The sequence below is a fragment of the Lithobates pipiens genome, unplaced genomic scaffold, assembly GCF_037356315.1.
Source record: "Lithobates pipiens isolate NorthernLeopardFrog02 unplaced genomic scaffold, aLitPip1_a1.2 Scaffold_1, whole genome shotgun sequence".
Taxonomy (NCBI): domain Eukaryota; kingdom Metazoa; phylum Chordata; class Amphibia; order Anura; family Ranidae; genus Lithobates; species Lithobates pipiens.
This window is the reverse complement of record NW_027507685.1, coordinates 146,825,635-146,840,306: the sequence shown is the minus strand read 5'-3', so window position 1 is coordinate 146,840,306 and position 14,672 is coordinate 146,825,635. Positions and strand designations below refer to the sequence as shown.

At 46.6% G+C, this 14,672-nt stretch overlaps 1 protein-coding gene across 1 annotated transcript in view; it reads left to right on the top strand.

Moving 5' to 3' along the window:
* Window positions 1-1,271: 1,271 nt before the first annotated feature.
* Window positions 1,272-14,672, top strand: part of HMCN2 (hemicentin 2) — a 361,882-nt gene continuing 348,481 nt past the window's right edge. The window contains exon 1 of the mRNA XM_077478193.1: window positions 1,272-1,648. Coding sequence (XP_077334319.1) covers window positions 1,414-1,648 — 235 coding nt within the window. The 5' untranslated portion in view covers window positions 1,272-1,413. The remainder of the gene's footprint in view (window positions 1,649-14,672) is intronic.

Genomic DNA, 14,672 nt, shown 5'->3' with positions numbered 1-14,672 from the left:
ACATTTGTGTGACCGTGTGTATGCAAGACAAGTTGGAGCCAACAATCTTCGAACAAAATTCCACGGCTTTGTTGTCGGAAAGCCTGATCGTGTGTACGGGGCATTAAGGTTTGACCCCATATTATATGGTTTTGGTAAATCTGAAGACAAAAATCTGCAGAAAATCTAATAGTGTGTATGGGGTCTTATGCCCCATACACACGGTTGGACATTCCGACCACAGAATGCGTCGGATTCTTTCTGACGGATTTTGTCTGAAACTTGTCTTGCGTACACATGGTCGCACAAAGTTGTCGGAAAATACGATCGCTCGGAACAAGGTGATGTAAAACAAGTACGATGGGACTACGCAGAGGGCAGTAGCCAATAGCTTTCGTCTCCAAATTTTTTCTGAGCATGCAGGGTACTTTGTGCATCGGAATTCTCTACGCGCGATCAGAAAAAGTCAGATCAGATTTTGTTGTCGGAAAATTTTAGATCCAGCTCTCAAACTTTTTCCGTCGGAAATTCCGACAGAAAGAGTCCAATAGAGCCCACACACGATCGGATTTTCCCACAACATAATCCGATCTGACTTTTTCCGTCGGAATTTCCGACCGTGTGTATGGGGCATAACACTGCTGAAAAACATACCTTTCCATGCCTTGGACTGCCTCTGAGAGATGACGTCTCTAGGTCACATCAGCACAGTGAGGAGGAGGCAACTCGAAGCTCAAACAAGTTGGTCAAACCTTCCCGAACAATAATGAGCAGACTTCAGAGATGTCTATGATCTCCCCCCCCCATGGGATACCTCTCTTTGATGCAATCCTCACCCAACCTTCTCATGTTGGGGCAGGATTGATCGGTTGATGAGCAACATGAACTCTTTTTATTTCAGTAGGCTTGAACCTGAATTTAGTAGATTGTACAATCAGATTGTATTGTGTATAGCCATCTGGAGAGTTGCCAGGCCTTGGCTGTGGGTTCATGGGCTTTGCACATCATCGCCAGTCTTTGCACTGCCTTATTGGATAATGTATATCAGCTTTGGCTGACATAGAGGGATGCTCTATTCCGATGAGGAGGGTTGCCCCCTCCTTTCCTCCCTCTCAGGTATCCAGAGACTTGGCTTATCCTGGGCCAGTGCTGTGCAGGAGGCAGGGAGGGCTCTCTTTGTTTGCTGTGAGGGGCAGAGCCTTCTCCTCCCAAAACTTTGTGAGAAGGAGTGGGGGCAGGTTTCTGCTATAAAGCCTTAGCTGAGGCTGCCAGTGGAAGCATTGGACAAGCAGGAACACAAGGATATGTAGACTGCAGCCCCAGCAATAGCCCATCCTGAGTACAGATAAGGACAGCAGGCTGCAGAGAGCCCTCTGTCTGCCCACCACCTCTGCCCATCACTTCTTCTTTTTTTTTTTTTTGGGGGGGGAGGGAATGGCTTTAAGGAACCTGAACCTTTTACTGCTTCCTCTTCTGCTGGCCCAGGTGGGCTACAGCGAACCCCAGGATATTGACGCCCCATCCCTAGCCTTCGTGTTTGATGTCACCGGCTCCATGTACGATGACCTCAGACAGGTGATCGAAGGCGCCAACCGCATCTTGGAGCGCACCTTGACCCGAAGGACCAAAGCCATCAGCAGTTATGTTCTGGTCCCTTTTCACGATCCAGGTAAGAAAGAAGCGGGGCTGTTTGGGGTCGACTTGTAGACCAGGCTTGAGAAAATGACAGTTGTGGAACTACTAGTCCCAGAGTGGCTGGCTAGCGTTAAGATTGTAAACTCTCGAGTTAGCGAATACTATTCCAAATGAAAAATCATTTTTTCGTGTGTTGCCTGATTTATGATCTGTGAGCGTCACATACATATAGGTCATATCCTTTAAGCCCAGACTTCCCCTCATTAAACAAAGGGCTAAAGTCCTTGGACCTATGAACTCACATACTATTTACATTCCAGCGACAAACATCACTTGTTATATGTTTTATAGCTTGGATAACATCTCTTCCTAACAACTTGTACTGAAAATGTCATTTACTTGTTTTCAAACTTTAGAAAAGTTTATTCAACTTTTATTTTTATTTTTTCTTTGGATCACTCAGCCCATCTTTGTGGTTGGGGTCGGTGGTGGCAGTCAAAGAGTTAATTCGCTAATGTGGTTTTATTTGGCCAAATAAAGGGGTATTTGTTGGCAAAAAATGCCACCCCCCCCCCCCCCCCCCCCAATCTCCGGCAGTGAAGTGCTATCAGGGGAGCCTGTTATAGGCATATATACATTCTTGCACACTTGACTACACATCTGTATATTATTTAATCAAGAACCACATAAAATAGCTAAAAAGAAAAATGAAATAAAAAATCTTTAAAAGAAAAAAGGCACATTTGCATCCCAATGTGAGTAAAAAAAAAAAAACCCGCAAAACTTGAAATATATATTTCCAAAAAAAAAAAAATGATATTGATGCAAGTAGAACTATTTGATGTTATCAAAGGAGGCATCTATTGAAAAAGAGTCATGTCTAATAAACATACAGATACAATACAATGGAAGGGCTGATTCGCACCAGTAGACGCGCTGAACGCACAGCTGCTGGTGGGCACTGGGAGGACATGGTGCCAAAGTGCCCATCCTGGCGCATCAAACTTTTTTTTCTTTTATTGAAATTTAAAAAAAATATATTAAAATTGATTTTACTCTATTGAAATGTCACAGGTAACATTTTATCAGCTTTTATTTACACAGCAGCGTTGGCATGCAGTGGTTTCTGTTGCAGACCACGGAGGCAAAAAAAAAAAAAAAAAAGGACTGCATGCAGTGTTGTTAACGAACCCCATAGTGTGGTGACACCATGGTGTGAACTGACACCGAGCAAATTGCCTCAGGGCCCATTCACATCAGGAACTGTACATTTACTACACGTTTTCTTGCATGCACAGTGACGTGCATTTGACATGCATTTTTTACTTGCTTTTGCAGTGAATTTTTCCTAAGCTTACATTTAGGGTTGCCACCTTTTCTTCAAATCAAACCCGAACACTTCAGCATCCCACAGCAATTTATTTTCATAGTATTCATAGATAAACTATACATAGATGTTGCTATTAAATAACATTTCTAATCATATGAAGTTAATCACAAGAGTCTCCCTTTACCTCAGAGTCCACAGCGTTCCCCCTTTACATCAGGGTCCACAGAGTCCCCCCCTTTACATCAGGGTCCGCAGAGTTTCCCCTTTACATCAGAGTCCACAGAGTCCCCCCCTTTACATCATGGTCTGCAGAGTCCCCCCCCTTTACATCAGGGTCCACAGAAATCCCCCTTTACATCAGGGTCCACAGAGATCCCCCTTTACATCAGAGTCTGCAGAGTTCCCCCTTTACATCAGAGTCTGCAGAGTTCCCCCTTTACATCAGAGTCTGCAGAGTTCCCCCTTTACATCAGAGTCTGCAGAGTTCCCCCTTTACATCAGGGTCTGCAGAGTCCACCCCTTTACATCAGGGTCCACAGAGTTCCCCCCTTTACACCATGGTCCACAGAGTTCCCACCTTTACATCAGAGTCTGCAGAATTCCCCCTTTACATCAGGGTCCACAGAGTTCCCCCCTTTACATCAGGGTCCGCAGAGTTCCCCCCTTTACATCAGAGTCTGCAGAGTTCCCCCTTTACATCAGAGTCTGCAGAGTCCCCCCCCCCTTTACATCAGAGTCTGCAGAGTTCCGCCCTTTACATCAGAGTCTGCAGAGTTCCGCCCTTTACATCAGAGTCTACAGAGTTCCCCCCTTTACATAGGAGTCTGCAGAGTTCCCCCTTTACATCAGAGTCCGCAGAGTTTCCCCTTTTACAACTGAATCCGCAGAGCTCACCTTTTACAACTAAACTCATAGAGTTCCCTTTCACTTTAAGGGGTGACTCTGCAGACTCTGATGTAAGGGAGAACTCTGGGGACTCTAACAGAAGGGATTCTCTGGTGTATGGAGAAGACTCTGATGTAAGGGGGAACACTGTGGCCTCTGGTGTAAAGGGGAGCTCTGATGTAATGAGTGCTCTGAGAACCCTGATTTACCTTAGTGTACTCACTAAGCCCCTGTACACACGGTCGGACATTTCAACAACCAAATCCGTCGGATTTTGTCCGTCAAATTTTGTCCGTTGGATCTTGTCCGAAACTGTTGCATACACATGGTCGGACAAAGTTGTTGAAAAATCCGATCTTTTAGAACGTGATGACGTAATTTCATTACGATGGGACTACGTTCAGGCTAGTAGCCAATAGCTTTCATGTAGGAATTTGATCTGAGCATGCGTGGCACTTTGTCCGATCGAAATTCTCTACACATGATTGGAGTATGTCCTATCGGACCAGTTGGTCGGAAAATATTTCCAACATGTTGGAAAATTTGGTCCGACGGATATTCCGTCGGAAACAGTCAGATGCATACCACACACAGTCGGATTATCCAACAACACGGGTCGATAGGACACATTCTGACGGATTCTCCGACCATGTGTACAAGGGCTTAGAGGCAGGAGAGAGAAGGTGGAAGGGGGGAGTCTGAATAATGTGTTTTGGTCTCAGACAGTCTGAAACCCGGATGCATGATTCCAAACCCGAACTGTCCAGGTGAATCCCGAACAGGTGGCAACCCTACTTGTATTCCCTTTGCGGTCACCTCCATCTTCTTTATTCTTCTGGCTTTTGTGTCCGTTATATTGCATTTTCATACATTTGCACACATTTCTGTACATTTGCGATGCAGAAAAAATGCAGCATGCTGTACTTTTTTTCACGGCACTGAACTGCAATAGTGTGAACTATGCCCATAGGATAACAGGGATTTTTTTTCACTTTCAATCACCGATCACACTTGTCTGTTTTCCTGCTTTCATTTTACTGGATGAAAACGCATGTCAAGCAGAAATCCCAATCATTCCTATGGGGTTCATTAAACAAGCTAATCTGCTTCTATCTGGTTGATGCTTTTCGGTAACATTGGAAAGTCCCTTTTCCAAATGTTTTCCTCTCATTTTACATAATGCATGATCAAAATATGGCTGTCTAATTACTGATGTTTATATGGAGGACCTTGCTGAGTAAAAAACGCAAGTTGTGTTCCGTAAAGGCCTTGTGTATATAGGCCCGTAAAAGCGCGTACGTGTATACATGCTTAAGAGTCTTCTTTATTCACTTCTAGCTGCCAGTGTTTTAATATATACATTATATTATCAAAAGTATTGGGACGCCTGCCTTTACGCACATAAACTTTAATGTCATCCCAGTCTTAGTCTGTAGGGTTCAATATTGGTTGGCCCACCATTTGCAGCTATAACAGCTTCAACTCTTCTGGGAAGGCTGTCCACAAGGTTTAGGAGTGTGTATTTGGCAATGTTTGACTGTTCTTCCAGAAGCGCATTTGTGAGGTCAGGTACTGATGTTGGATGAGAAGGCCTGGCTCACAGTCTCCGCTTAAATTCATGCCAGAAGTGTTCTATCTGCTTGAGGTCAGGACTCTGTGCAGGCCAGTCAAGTTCCTCCACCCCAAACTCGTTCATTCATGTCTTTATGGACCTTGCTTTGTGCACTGGTACAAATCATTTGGTGGAGGGGGGATTATGGTGTGGAGTTGTTTTTCAGGTGTTGGGCTTGTCCCCTTAGTTCCAATGAAGGGAATTCTTAACCTCCCTGGCGGTATGATTCAGTCTGGAATTAGGTGCTGAAAGCGGTACAATTATTTTGCACGGAAATCTGGCTTTTATTTTGTAGTCCTGTAATTCTTAGTAATAACGCTCTTAAATCTGTTCAAACCAGAGTCTAGCAGACATCCCGGGTATAATAAAGAATAATAAAAAATATTCAATAATGTAATAAAATCCTAAAACACTGAAAAATTGACACTTTTTGGTTGCTATGGACAATCTCCAAATTCCAGGCAGTAAAAAACAGTATTTATAATATAAAAGTGCATGCAGGGCACTGCACAGACCACTAGGGACAAAGGGGGTGTGTATTTTTTAATACAGCACTGTAATCTGTAAGATTACAGTGCTGTGTGTGTTTTGTGTGTTTTAACTTTTTTGAATTTGCTGCCGTTCTCCGCTCCCGTGCGCCGTAACGCCGCAGGGAACGGAGCTCGGCGACATTCGGCACTGTGAATCGAGCGGAGGACAGCTTGATCGTACACAGCGCGGCGGACATCGCTGGATCCAGGGGACAAGGTGAGTAACGCTCCCTGTGTCCTCCCCTGCATCGAGCGAAGCCATCCCGAGTCTGGCTCGGGGTTATTGCTCCTGTCAGTATATTCCTACCCCGCGCCAGACTCAGGATTACCGCTAGGGAGGTTAAAGGGTCAGCATACCAAGACATTTTGGACAATTTCATGCTCCCAACTTTGTGGGAACAGTTTTGGGATGGCCCCTTCCTGTTCCAACATGACTACGCACCAGTGCACAAAGCAAGGTCCATAAAGACATGGATGAGCAAGCTTGGGGTGGAGGAACTTGACTAGCCTTCACAGAGTCCTGACCTCAACCAGACAGAACACCTTTGTGATGAATTAGAGCGGAGACTGTGAGCCAGGTCTTCTCATCCAACATCAGTGTCTGACCTCACAAATGTGCTTCTAGAAGAATGGGCAAACATTCCCATATACACACTCCTAAACCTTGTGGACAGCCTTCCCAGAAGAGTTGAAGCTGTTATGGCTGTAAAGGGTTCCGCCAACTCAATATTGAACCCTACAGACTAAGACTGGGATGCCATTGAAGTTTGTGTGTGTAAAGGCAGACGTCCCAATACTTTTGGTAATATAGTGTATGTATATACTCCTATGTAATTGTATATACACGCATAAATTACTGCACTTGAGTAAAAATTTCTATTTATATTTTACAGTGTTGAACATATAGCTACATTACAAATGGCCCCAATGCATTCGTATTTAGGCCTGTATAAAAATAAAGCTACACAGCTACAAATGCAGAATTTTTTCGCCTGTACAAGAGGCCTAAAAGCTGTGCTAAAAATGACAAAAATGGGAGTTAAAGGTGGACATGTTGCGTTATTTTAGACCAAAGTAACCCCCATATCTAAGACATTAGTTAGGGAGTTAACATGGTCGGCCGGGGGAACAGTAAAAGCAGGCTGTTGAGCCGCAGTTTCATTGCCACTGACAACCTACATAATGCTTCATTCACACTTGTGCATCTTTGGACATCAAAGTTGCATGACAAGTCATTCCCCATTTTTTCCAATGATAACCATTCCTATATGTGCAACTTAAAAGTAGTTCATGCACTACTTTGGTCTGACGTTTTATGCAACCTGAGGGCCAAAGACTTCAATGTTAACCCTCAAAAGTTGCATGAATGTCCTACCTGAATGTTATACAATGCAACAGTTGTTCATTATCACTGATCAAAGTCAAAGTCGTATCCAAGTTGCACTCATCCAAAGTTGTGCAACTTTGGAATTGTACAAGTGTGAATGGAGCCTAAGGCCCCTTTCACATTTGTGCGACTTGTCCTGTGACTCGGGACTGCAAAGGCGCATGACAAGTCGTACCCCATGATTTTCAATGAGTACCATTTATATCTGTACTTCTTTGGTCCGACTTTGAGACCTCATATTACACAGGCATTGCTTCAAGTTGCTGCAAAATCAATGGGACTTTCAGGTCGCACAAGTGTGAAAGGGGCCTAAGGCTAGATACACACGATACAACTTTTTATTGTTCAATTGACCTTCAGCTGTGTATACCTTCAGCCATGTAGTGCAAGGACCTGCCTGATTGCATACAAATTGAGAGTGTTTAAGTTTGACCCCATATTGTTTGCTTTTGATAAATCTAAAGGAAAAAAACAAAATTAATTGTATAGTGTGTATCCAGCTTCGGAAGGAAATGCAGACGCTCAGAACTGTACACATGCAAAATTAAACAGCTGGCAGTACCACCACCGAATGTGATCCATTCATCAGTATGGGGCTGCGCCCCCAACCGCGTTTAATGCCTTTGGTTGCAGCACATTTGTTTGGCTATTTCAGGGTTAAAACTGGGGGGTGCGGAGGGCAACATATCACCTCCCAGCTGCAGTGCATTCATTAGGGGCGGTGTGTCCTCGGTCATGCCACCCCCTCTGTGTAGAATGAATAGATTAATGCATAGCATCCATGGTGGCCGCTGTAGCTATCCACCCCTTTTCAGACGCCGGGCGCTTGAATTAAAGCGGCGGGGGTGTTCTTTTGAAGCACATGATTAGGCTCTAAAAGGCTTCAAAAAAGGTGGACCTGGATCGCTCGCAGTCCACCCACGTGTGTTAGAAAAGCGAATGAACATTGACTTTTCTAACACTGAACCGCCTCTCAGGAGGCGCGGGTCTAATACCCGTCACCTGATTGGCTGAAGGCACAGGAGCTCTGATTGTACGCCTAGCAGGAAGGAAGAAGAGACAAATGGAAGACACAGGAGCCGCCGCCTGATCCACTGCTCATCCCACCATCCCACAGCTCGCCGCCATCACCCGCTGTCTGATCTCCCAAGATGGGGTAAGTGGCAGGCAGTCAGCGAGGGTCACAGTGGCTGCATTTGATGGGGCACAAGTTTTTTTGTTTATTTTGGCCCCCAAAAAATTTTGAGTACAAGCTGCCACTGCCCAGATGCCTGTCAATTGCCCTCTGAAAAGCAATCCACTGATGATCACTTTTCATTGCGGTGGCCGCAGGTCTGAACAAGACCTAAATGAATTCCTCTACATTGAAGATGAAGATGAATTTTGCACATAGCTGTCATTGTGTATTGTGTTATGTTTGGCATGTGCGGGCCTTTGAAGTACCCATAAAGGCTCAGATTTTGCTGTTGCAATGAGGGTGTGTCCACAGCTGTCTGTATGACAACAGAAAAAAGTGTCAGGATTTCCTGCTGTGCACAAGAGATACTTGAAGATGCTCTACAAGCAAAAAATAAAGAAAATATATAAGCCGTCCTATTTACAAACATGATTGTTTTACTGCCTTGCTACAGCAAATCTTCTAAAAAGGTGGCAATCTGCTTTAAATGAAATTAGACCAATATAAAGGAATTATTACAAAGACACGTGTGTCTTCCCACATAGGTAATGAGTAACAGAGGTACACGGCCAGATCTGTGTTCACACAAGGAGGAACACAAGGCCCCTTCCCGGCTTCTATCATCTCAGTGTGATCCAGTTTGTAGAGATCAAAGGCGGCCCATTGATGGTGTGTTTTGTCACCCAGTGTTTGTTCCTTTGACACCTTGTCTTTGAATAAGCTGTGGGTCAGGCTCTTTATCTATGTGATCTGGAGGATGCTGGTGTTTGAACAACGTCTGCATCTAAGTGTCCCTCCTGGGAAGACACAATATTGACTCTAGATCATTCATTGGAATACACATCACTGCTGGTACCCATTGACTGCCCCAGCCTGCACTCATCAAAGATGCAAACCCAATCAATTATATCTTATGTAACATGATAATGTCATTTCAAAGGGATTTTTCAACCTACAGCTTTCATTAATATAATACCTAGTAGTCCTGCCATGTTCTGGTTAGCGTGGTCCTGCCATGTTCTGGCTAGCGTGGTCCTGCCATGTTCTGGTTAGCGTGGTCCTGCCAAGTTCTGGTTAGCGTGGTCCGACCATGTTCTGGTTAGCATGGTCCTGTCATATTCTGGTTAGAGTGGTCCTGCCATGTTCTGGTTAGCGTGGTCCTGCCATGTTATGGTTAGCGTGGTCCTGCCATGTTCTGGTTAGAGCCGACCTGCTGTGGTCTGGTTAGCGTGGTCCTGCCATGCTCTGGTTAGAGTGGTCCTGCCATGCTCTGGTTAGAGTGGTCCTGCCGTTCTCTGGTTAGAGTGGTCCTGCCGTTCTCTGGTTAGAGTGGTCCTACCATGTTCTGGTTAGCATGGTCCTACCATGTTCTGGTTAGCGTGGTCCTACCATGTTCCGGTTAGAGTAGTCCTGTCATGTTCTGGTTAGAGTAGTCCTGTCATGTTCTGGTTAGAGTAATCCTGTCATGTTCTGGTTAGCATGGTCCTGCCATGTTCTGGTAAATGTCGTCCTGCCATGTTCTGGTTAGAGTAGTCCTGCTGTGGTCTGGTTAGCGTGGTCCTCCCATGTTCTGGTTAGAGTGGTCCTGCCATGTTCTGGTTAGAGTGGTCCTGCCATGTTCTGGTTAGCATGGTCCTAGCATGTTCTGGTTAGCGTGGTCCTACCATGTTCTGGTTAGCGTGGTCCTGCCATGTTCTGGTTAGCGTGGTCCGACCATGTTCTGGTTAGCATGGTCCTGTCATATTCTGGTTAGAGTGGTCCTGCCATGTTCTGGTTAGCGCGGTCCTGCCATGTTCTGGTTAGCATGGTCCTGCCATGTTCTGGTTAGAGTAGTCCTGCTGTGGTCTGGTTAGCGTGGTCCTGCCATGCTCTGGTTAGAGTGGTCCCGCCGTGCTCTGGTTAGAGTGGTCCTGCCATGTTCTGGTTAGCGTGGTCCTACCATGTTCTGGTTAGTGTGGTCCTACCATGTTCTGGTTAGCATGGTCCTACCATGTTCCGGTTAGAGTAGTCCTGTCATGTTCTGGTTAGAGTAGTCCTGTCGTGTTCTGGTTAGAGTAATCCTGTCATGTTCTGGTTAGCATGGTCCTGCCATGTTCTGGTTAATGTTGTCCTGCCATGTTCTGGTTAGAGTAGTCCTGCTGTGGTCTGGTTAGCGTGGTCCTCCCATGTTCTGGTTAGAGTGGTCCTACCATGTTCTGGTTAGAGTGGTCCTGCCATGTTCTGGTTAGAGTGGCAGCACTTTCTCGCTGTCCTTCAAGTATTCTCCAGTGTGATCACCTTGTAACATATGCTTGCAGTGGAAACTATTAGTGAACGTGCCAATGCTCTTTGTGCAGGCATGGCCTGTCGTTGTCACGTTTGAGGATTTCTTGATGCTAAAAGGGTTAACAGAGTTTATTAGGCACAATAAATACTGAAAAATCAACAAAAAAATGATTCAGATGTTTCTGCAAGCAACCATCAGTACAGAAATGAGAACCTTTGGTGTCTATTCACACCAGCCATGCATTGCAACACAGCCAACCCCATGTTGAGGGCATGTGGTCTGGTACTGTTGGGGGGGGGGGGGCACTCACTTGTCCCCTCCCTTTCCTGGCCTGCCAGGCTGCATGCTCGGATAAGAGTCTGGTATGGTTTTTTGGTCCCCACCGAATCCACACCAGACCCAAGGGCCTGGTATGGACCTGGGGGGGGGGGGGGCCCACGCTGTTTTTTTTTTCCCGGATTTTTTTTTTCTTTTTTTAACCAGCAATTTTTTAGTTTTTTACATTCAGTGGGCAGGCACGCTGCTGACAGCTGATGACTCATCCGTTGTTAAGGATTTGGCGGCTGGCTTCCCCCCTTAACAACCAGCTATACCAGGCATGTACTGGTCATTGAGACTACAGGGAGTTTCCCGGTGGGCCGATGGCTCAGTGGGCCGGTTTCAGTGACAAAGTAATGGCTGCGCGGCTTGCCCTCAACTTCACGCGGTGATGTGAGAAAGATGAGAAAAATACAGAGGAGAATAAGTGAAATAATAAAAGAGGTTAGTGAGGACTCCTTATGTTATGCTACTTATGTTTTTTTTGCACAATTACGTATAGTTTTATATACTGTTTTTGTGCTTGTTTGCAAAATTAAAGTGGGCCTGTCTGGATGAAGTCCAGGGCCAAATTTTTGTTCCAGTCCAGCCCTGAGCTATACACAGTGTCGCGGTAAAAACACGTGTCCAAAAAAGCACTGCAGAAACACTCAAAAGCAACATGCATAGATGTGAATCGAGCCTTGGAGCCGGCAGGGGACAGATGCAGCATCCACCTAGCTAAGTAGAAATCTGCACACAGTGAACAATCCTTGAGCTTTGTTGTGTTGTTTTATTGGGGAGATAATAACTTGGATCAGGATAGGAATTATGGGATGCCCAATTTGAAAGTGACAAAAAACAGGGACAACTTCCTCCCTATCTACAACTCCACTTGATCCTCCTGCACAAATTTGCTCGATTCTTTTGTACAGCTTCAATTGATTCCTTTTGTGTAGCTAACAGTCTCTGTTAGATTTAGCAACAGCCCCTTACAGGCTAGGAACTCTCAGTCCCTTTGGAAAGTAGCACATGTGTTGTGAACTGCATCCTGGAGTACCTCCAACACTGGTGCCAGCTCTACTACTGCAGGAAATGGCAGCCCATCGGGCTGACTTTTCACCAGCTAGCCTGACTATCTACAGTGTACCCTTCACCAGTCTTCCTTGCTCCTGCTGCCTCTCAGCAAAGCCTCCTTCCAACTTCTTCTGTGGTAGAATCCTACCAGGCCAGCACCTGAGCCCCAGCCTGAGGCAGAGCACACCCCCCATCCCCGCTCAGACTAGGGGGTTAGCCTGGAGGGCCACCGACAACCTCCTCAGCACTGCATCTCCATCTTCCACCCAACTCCCCCTGCCAGCATGACTCATGACTATTTAGGGGTTACTTAATCCCCTGCCAGGCCCACTACCCAAAGCAACACACTTAAAGTCCGCAAGAAATGTAACAGATTTTTTTAAAAAAGACACAGGTTTTTAGAAACCGTAAGGATGCTGGGAGCAGTAGTATACTCTCTCTTGCAGTACAGTAACGATGTAACAGTTCCCAACACAGTGCTGGCACAGTCATTTTTGGAACATGTGGATATAGCAGTGCAGATAAGTCAGATTGAACCGGAATGTCCTGGCGGCTACAGAGCGGTATATTTTCCCAGATACTTTCCCAAAACAACATCTGCTGGTGGGGTGGCTGGCAGACTAGAGGCACTGGCAGCACTTGAAGAGGTAGAACGTTTTCTGTAGCAACTCTAGAGACCGGCGTCTTGAGGATGTATATCAGTCTCCCTACACTTGCTTTCCTATAACCTTTCCTTAACTAGTTGCTGACCGCCGGCCGTCAAATGACGGCCAGGCGGCGCACCTATTGTGGCGGGAGGCCGTCATATGACGGCCTCCCGTTTAAACAGGGAATGCGCGCGATCGTGCGAGCGCGCATCCCTGTTTCTTCGGTGGCGGCGTGTCACGGAGACACCGCTCGCCACCGAAGGGGGTGAACAGCCATTCGTTATGGCTGTTTACCACGTGATCGGCCGTGATGAAGTCACGGCCGATCACAGATGGTCACACCCCGAACGTGCACGGCGCATGCGCGCGATCGCGATGCGCGTGCACGTCGGTGGCGGCGTGTTCCCTGGGAACACTGCTCGTCACCGACGCTGGTAAACAGCCATTGGCCGGCTGTTTACCCACGTGATCGGCTGTGATCCTTTCACAGCCGATCACAAAAATGTAAACAAACTGCGGTAAGGGGATGTTACCGGGTTCTCCTCCTCACACACCGATCGTGTGTGAGAAGGAGATTGCGGTAACATCTCGTTACCGCATACAGTGTACACCAATCATACTGATTGCCCCCCCCCCCAATAAAGAGAACCTGTCACCACCCCTCATAGTACCTGTCAATCACAGTCCATCAGAGTACCTGTCACAGTCCATCAGAGTATTTGAGTACCTGTCACAGCACATCAGAGTACCCGAGTACCTGTCCCAGCCCATCAGAGTACCCGAGTACCTGTCCCAGCCCATCAGAGTACCCGAGTACCTGTCACAGCCCATCAGAGTACCTGTCAGCCCATCAGAGTACCCGAGTACCTGTCACAGCCCATCAGAGTACCCGAGTACCTGTCACAGCCCATCAGAGTACCCGAGTACCTGTCACGGCACATCAGAGTACCCAAGTACCTGTCACGGCACATCAGAGTACCCGAGTACCTGTCACGGCACATCAGGGTACCCGAGTACCTGTCACGGCACATCAGGGTACCCGAGTACCTGTCACGGCCCATCAGGGTACCCGAGTACCTGTCACGGCCCATCAGAGTACCCGAGTACCTGTCACGGCCCATCAGAGTACCCGAGTACCTGTCACAGTCAGGGCTGGACTGGGACAAAAATTTGGCCCTGGACTTCACCCAGAGTGGCCCACTTTAATTTTGCAAACAAGCACAAAAACAGTATATAAAACTATTCACAATTGCGCAATATGGATACTTATTGAGTTTGAGATGGATCTGAGGCGGTGAGGCCTTTGTATGGGGCATCAGAGCAACCCAGGGGAAAATTGACACCTTTTCCCCCGGTAAAGTGATCACATTTCTAGACTGCCATTCAGGGACAATTTTTCCAAAGACCGGGGGGGGGGGGGGGGGATGTAGTCTCAGGGTTGACAGGGAATTCAGCGGCGGGGGTGATTTGTTGGGTAAATGGCTGGTGCTGGCAAGTAAAACATCCCCACATCATTCTTAATATGGTGTCAGGATGATCAAATCACATTATTTCTATTGCTACATTGTAATATATAATGAAATAGTTCAACTCACCAGAATGCAGAATGAGTAGGAACCATTGCCTGTTACCAGATGCAGCATGTCATTTGCCACTGCTGCCTGCCACCAGATGCCGTGTGTCACTTGCCACCATCGCTTGCCAACATATGCAGTGTGTCACATGCCACTTCATCTGCTGCTAGAGAGAGGGGGCAGAGAGAGGTTGCCGGGAGAGAGAGAGGGGGGACATGGAGAGAGATGGAGAGGGGGGCATGGAGAGAGAGAGAGGGGGGGGCATGGAGAGAGAGA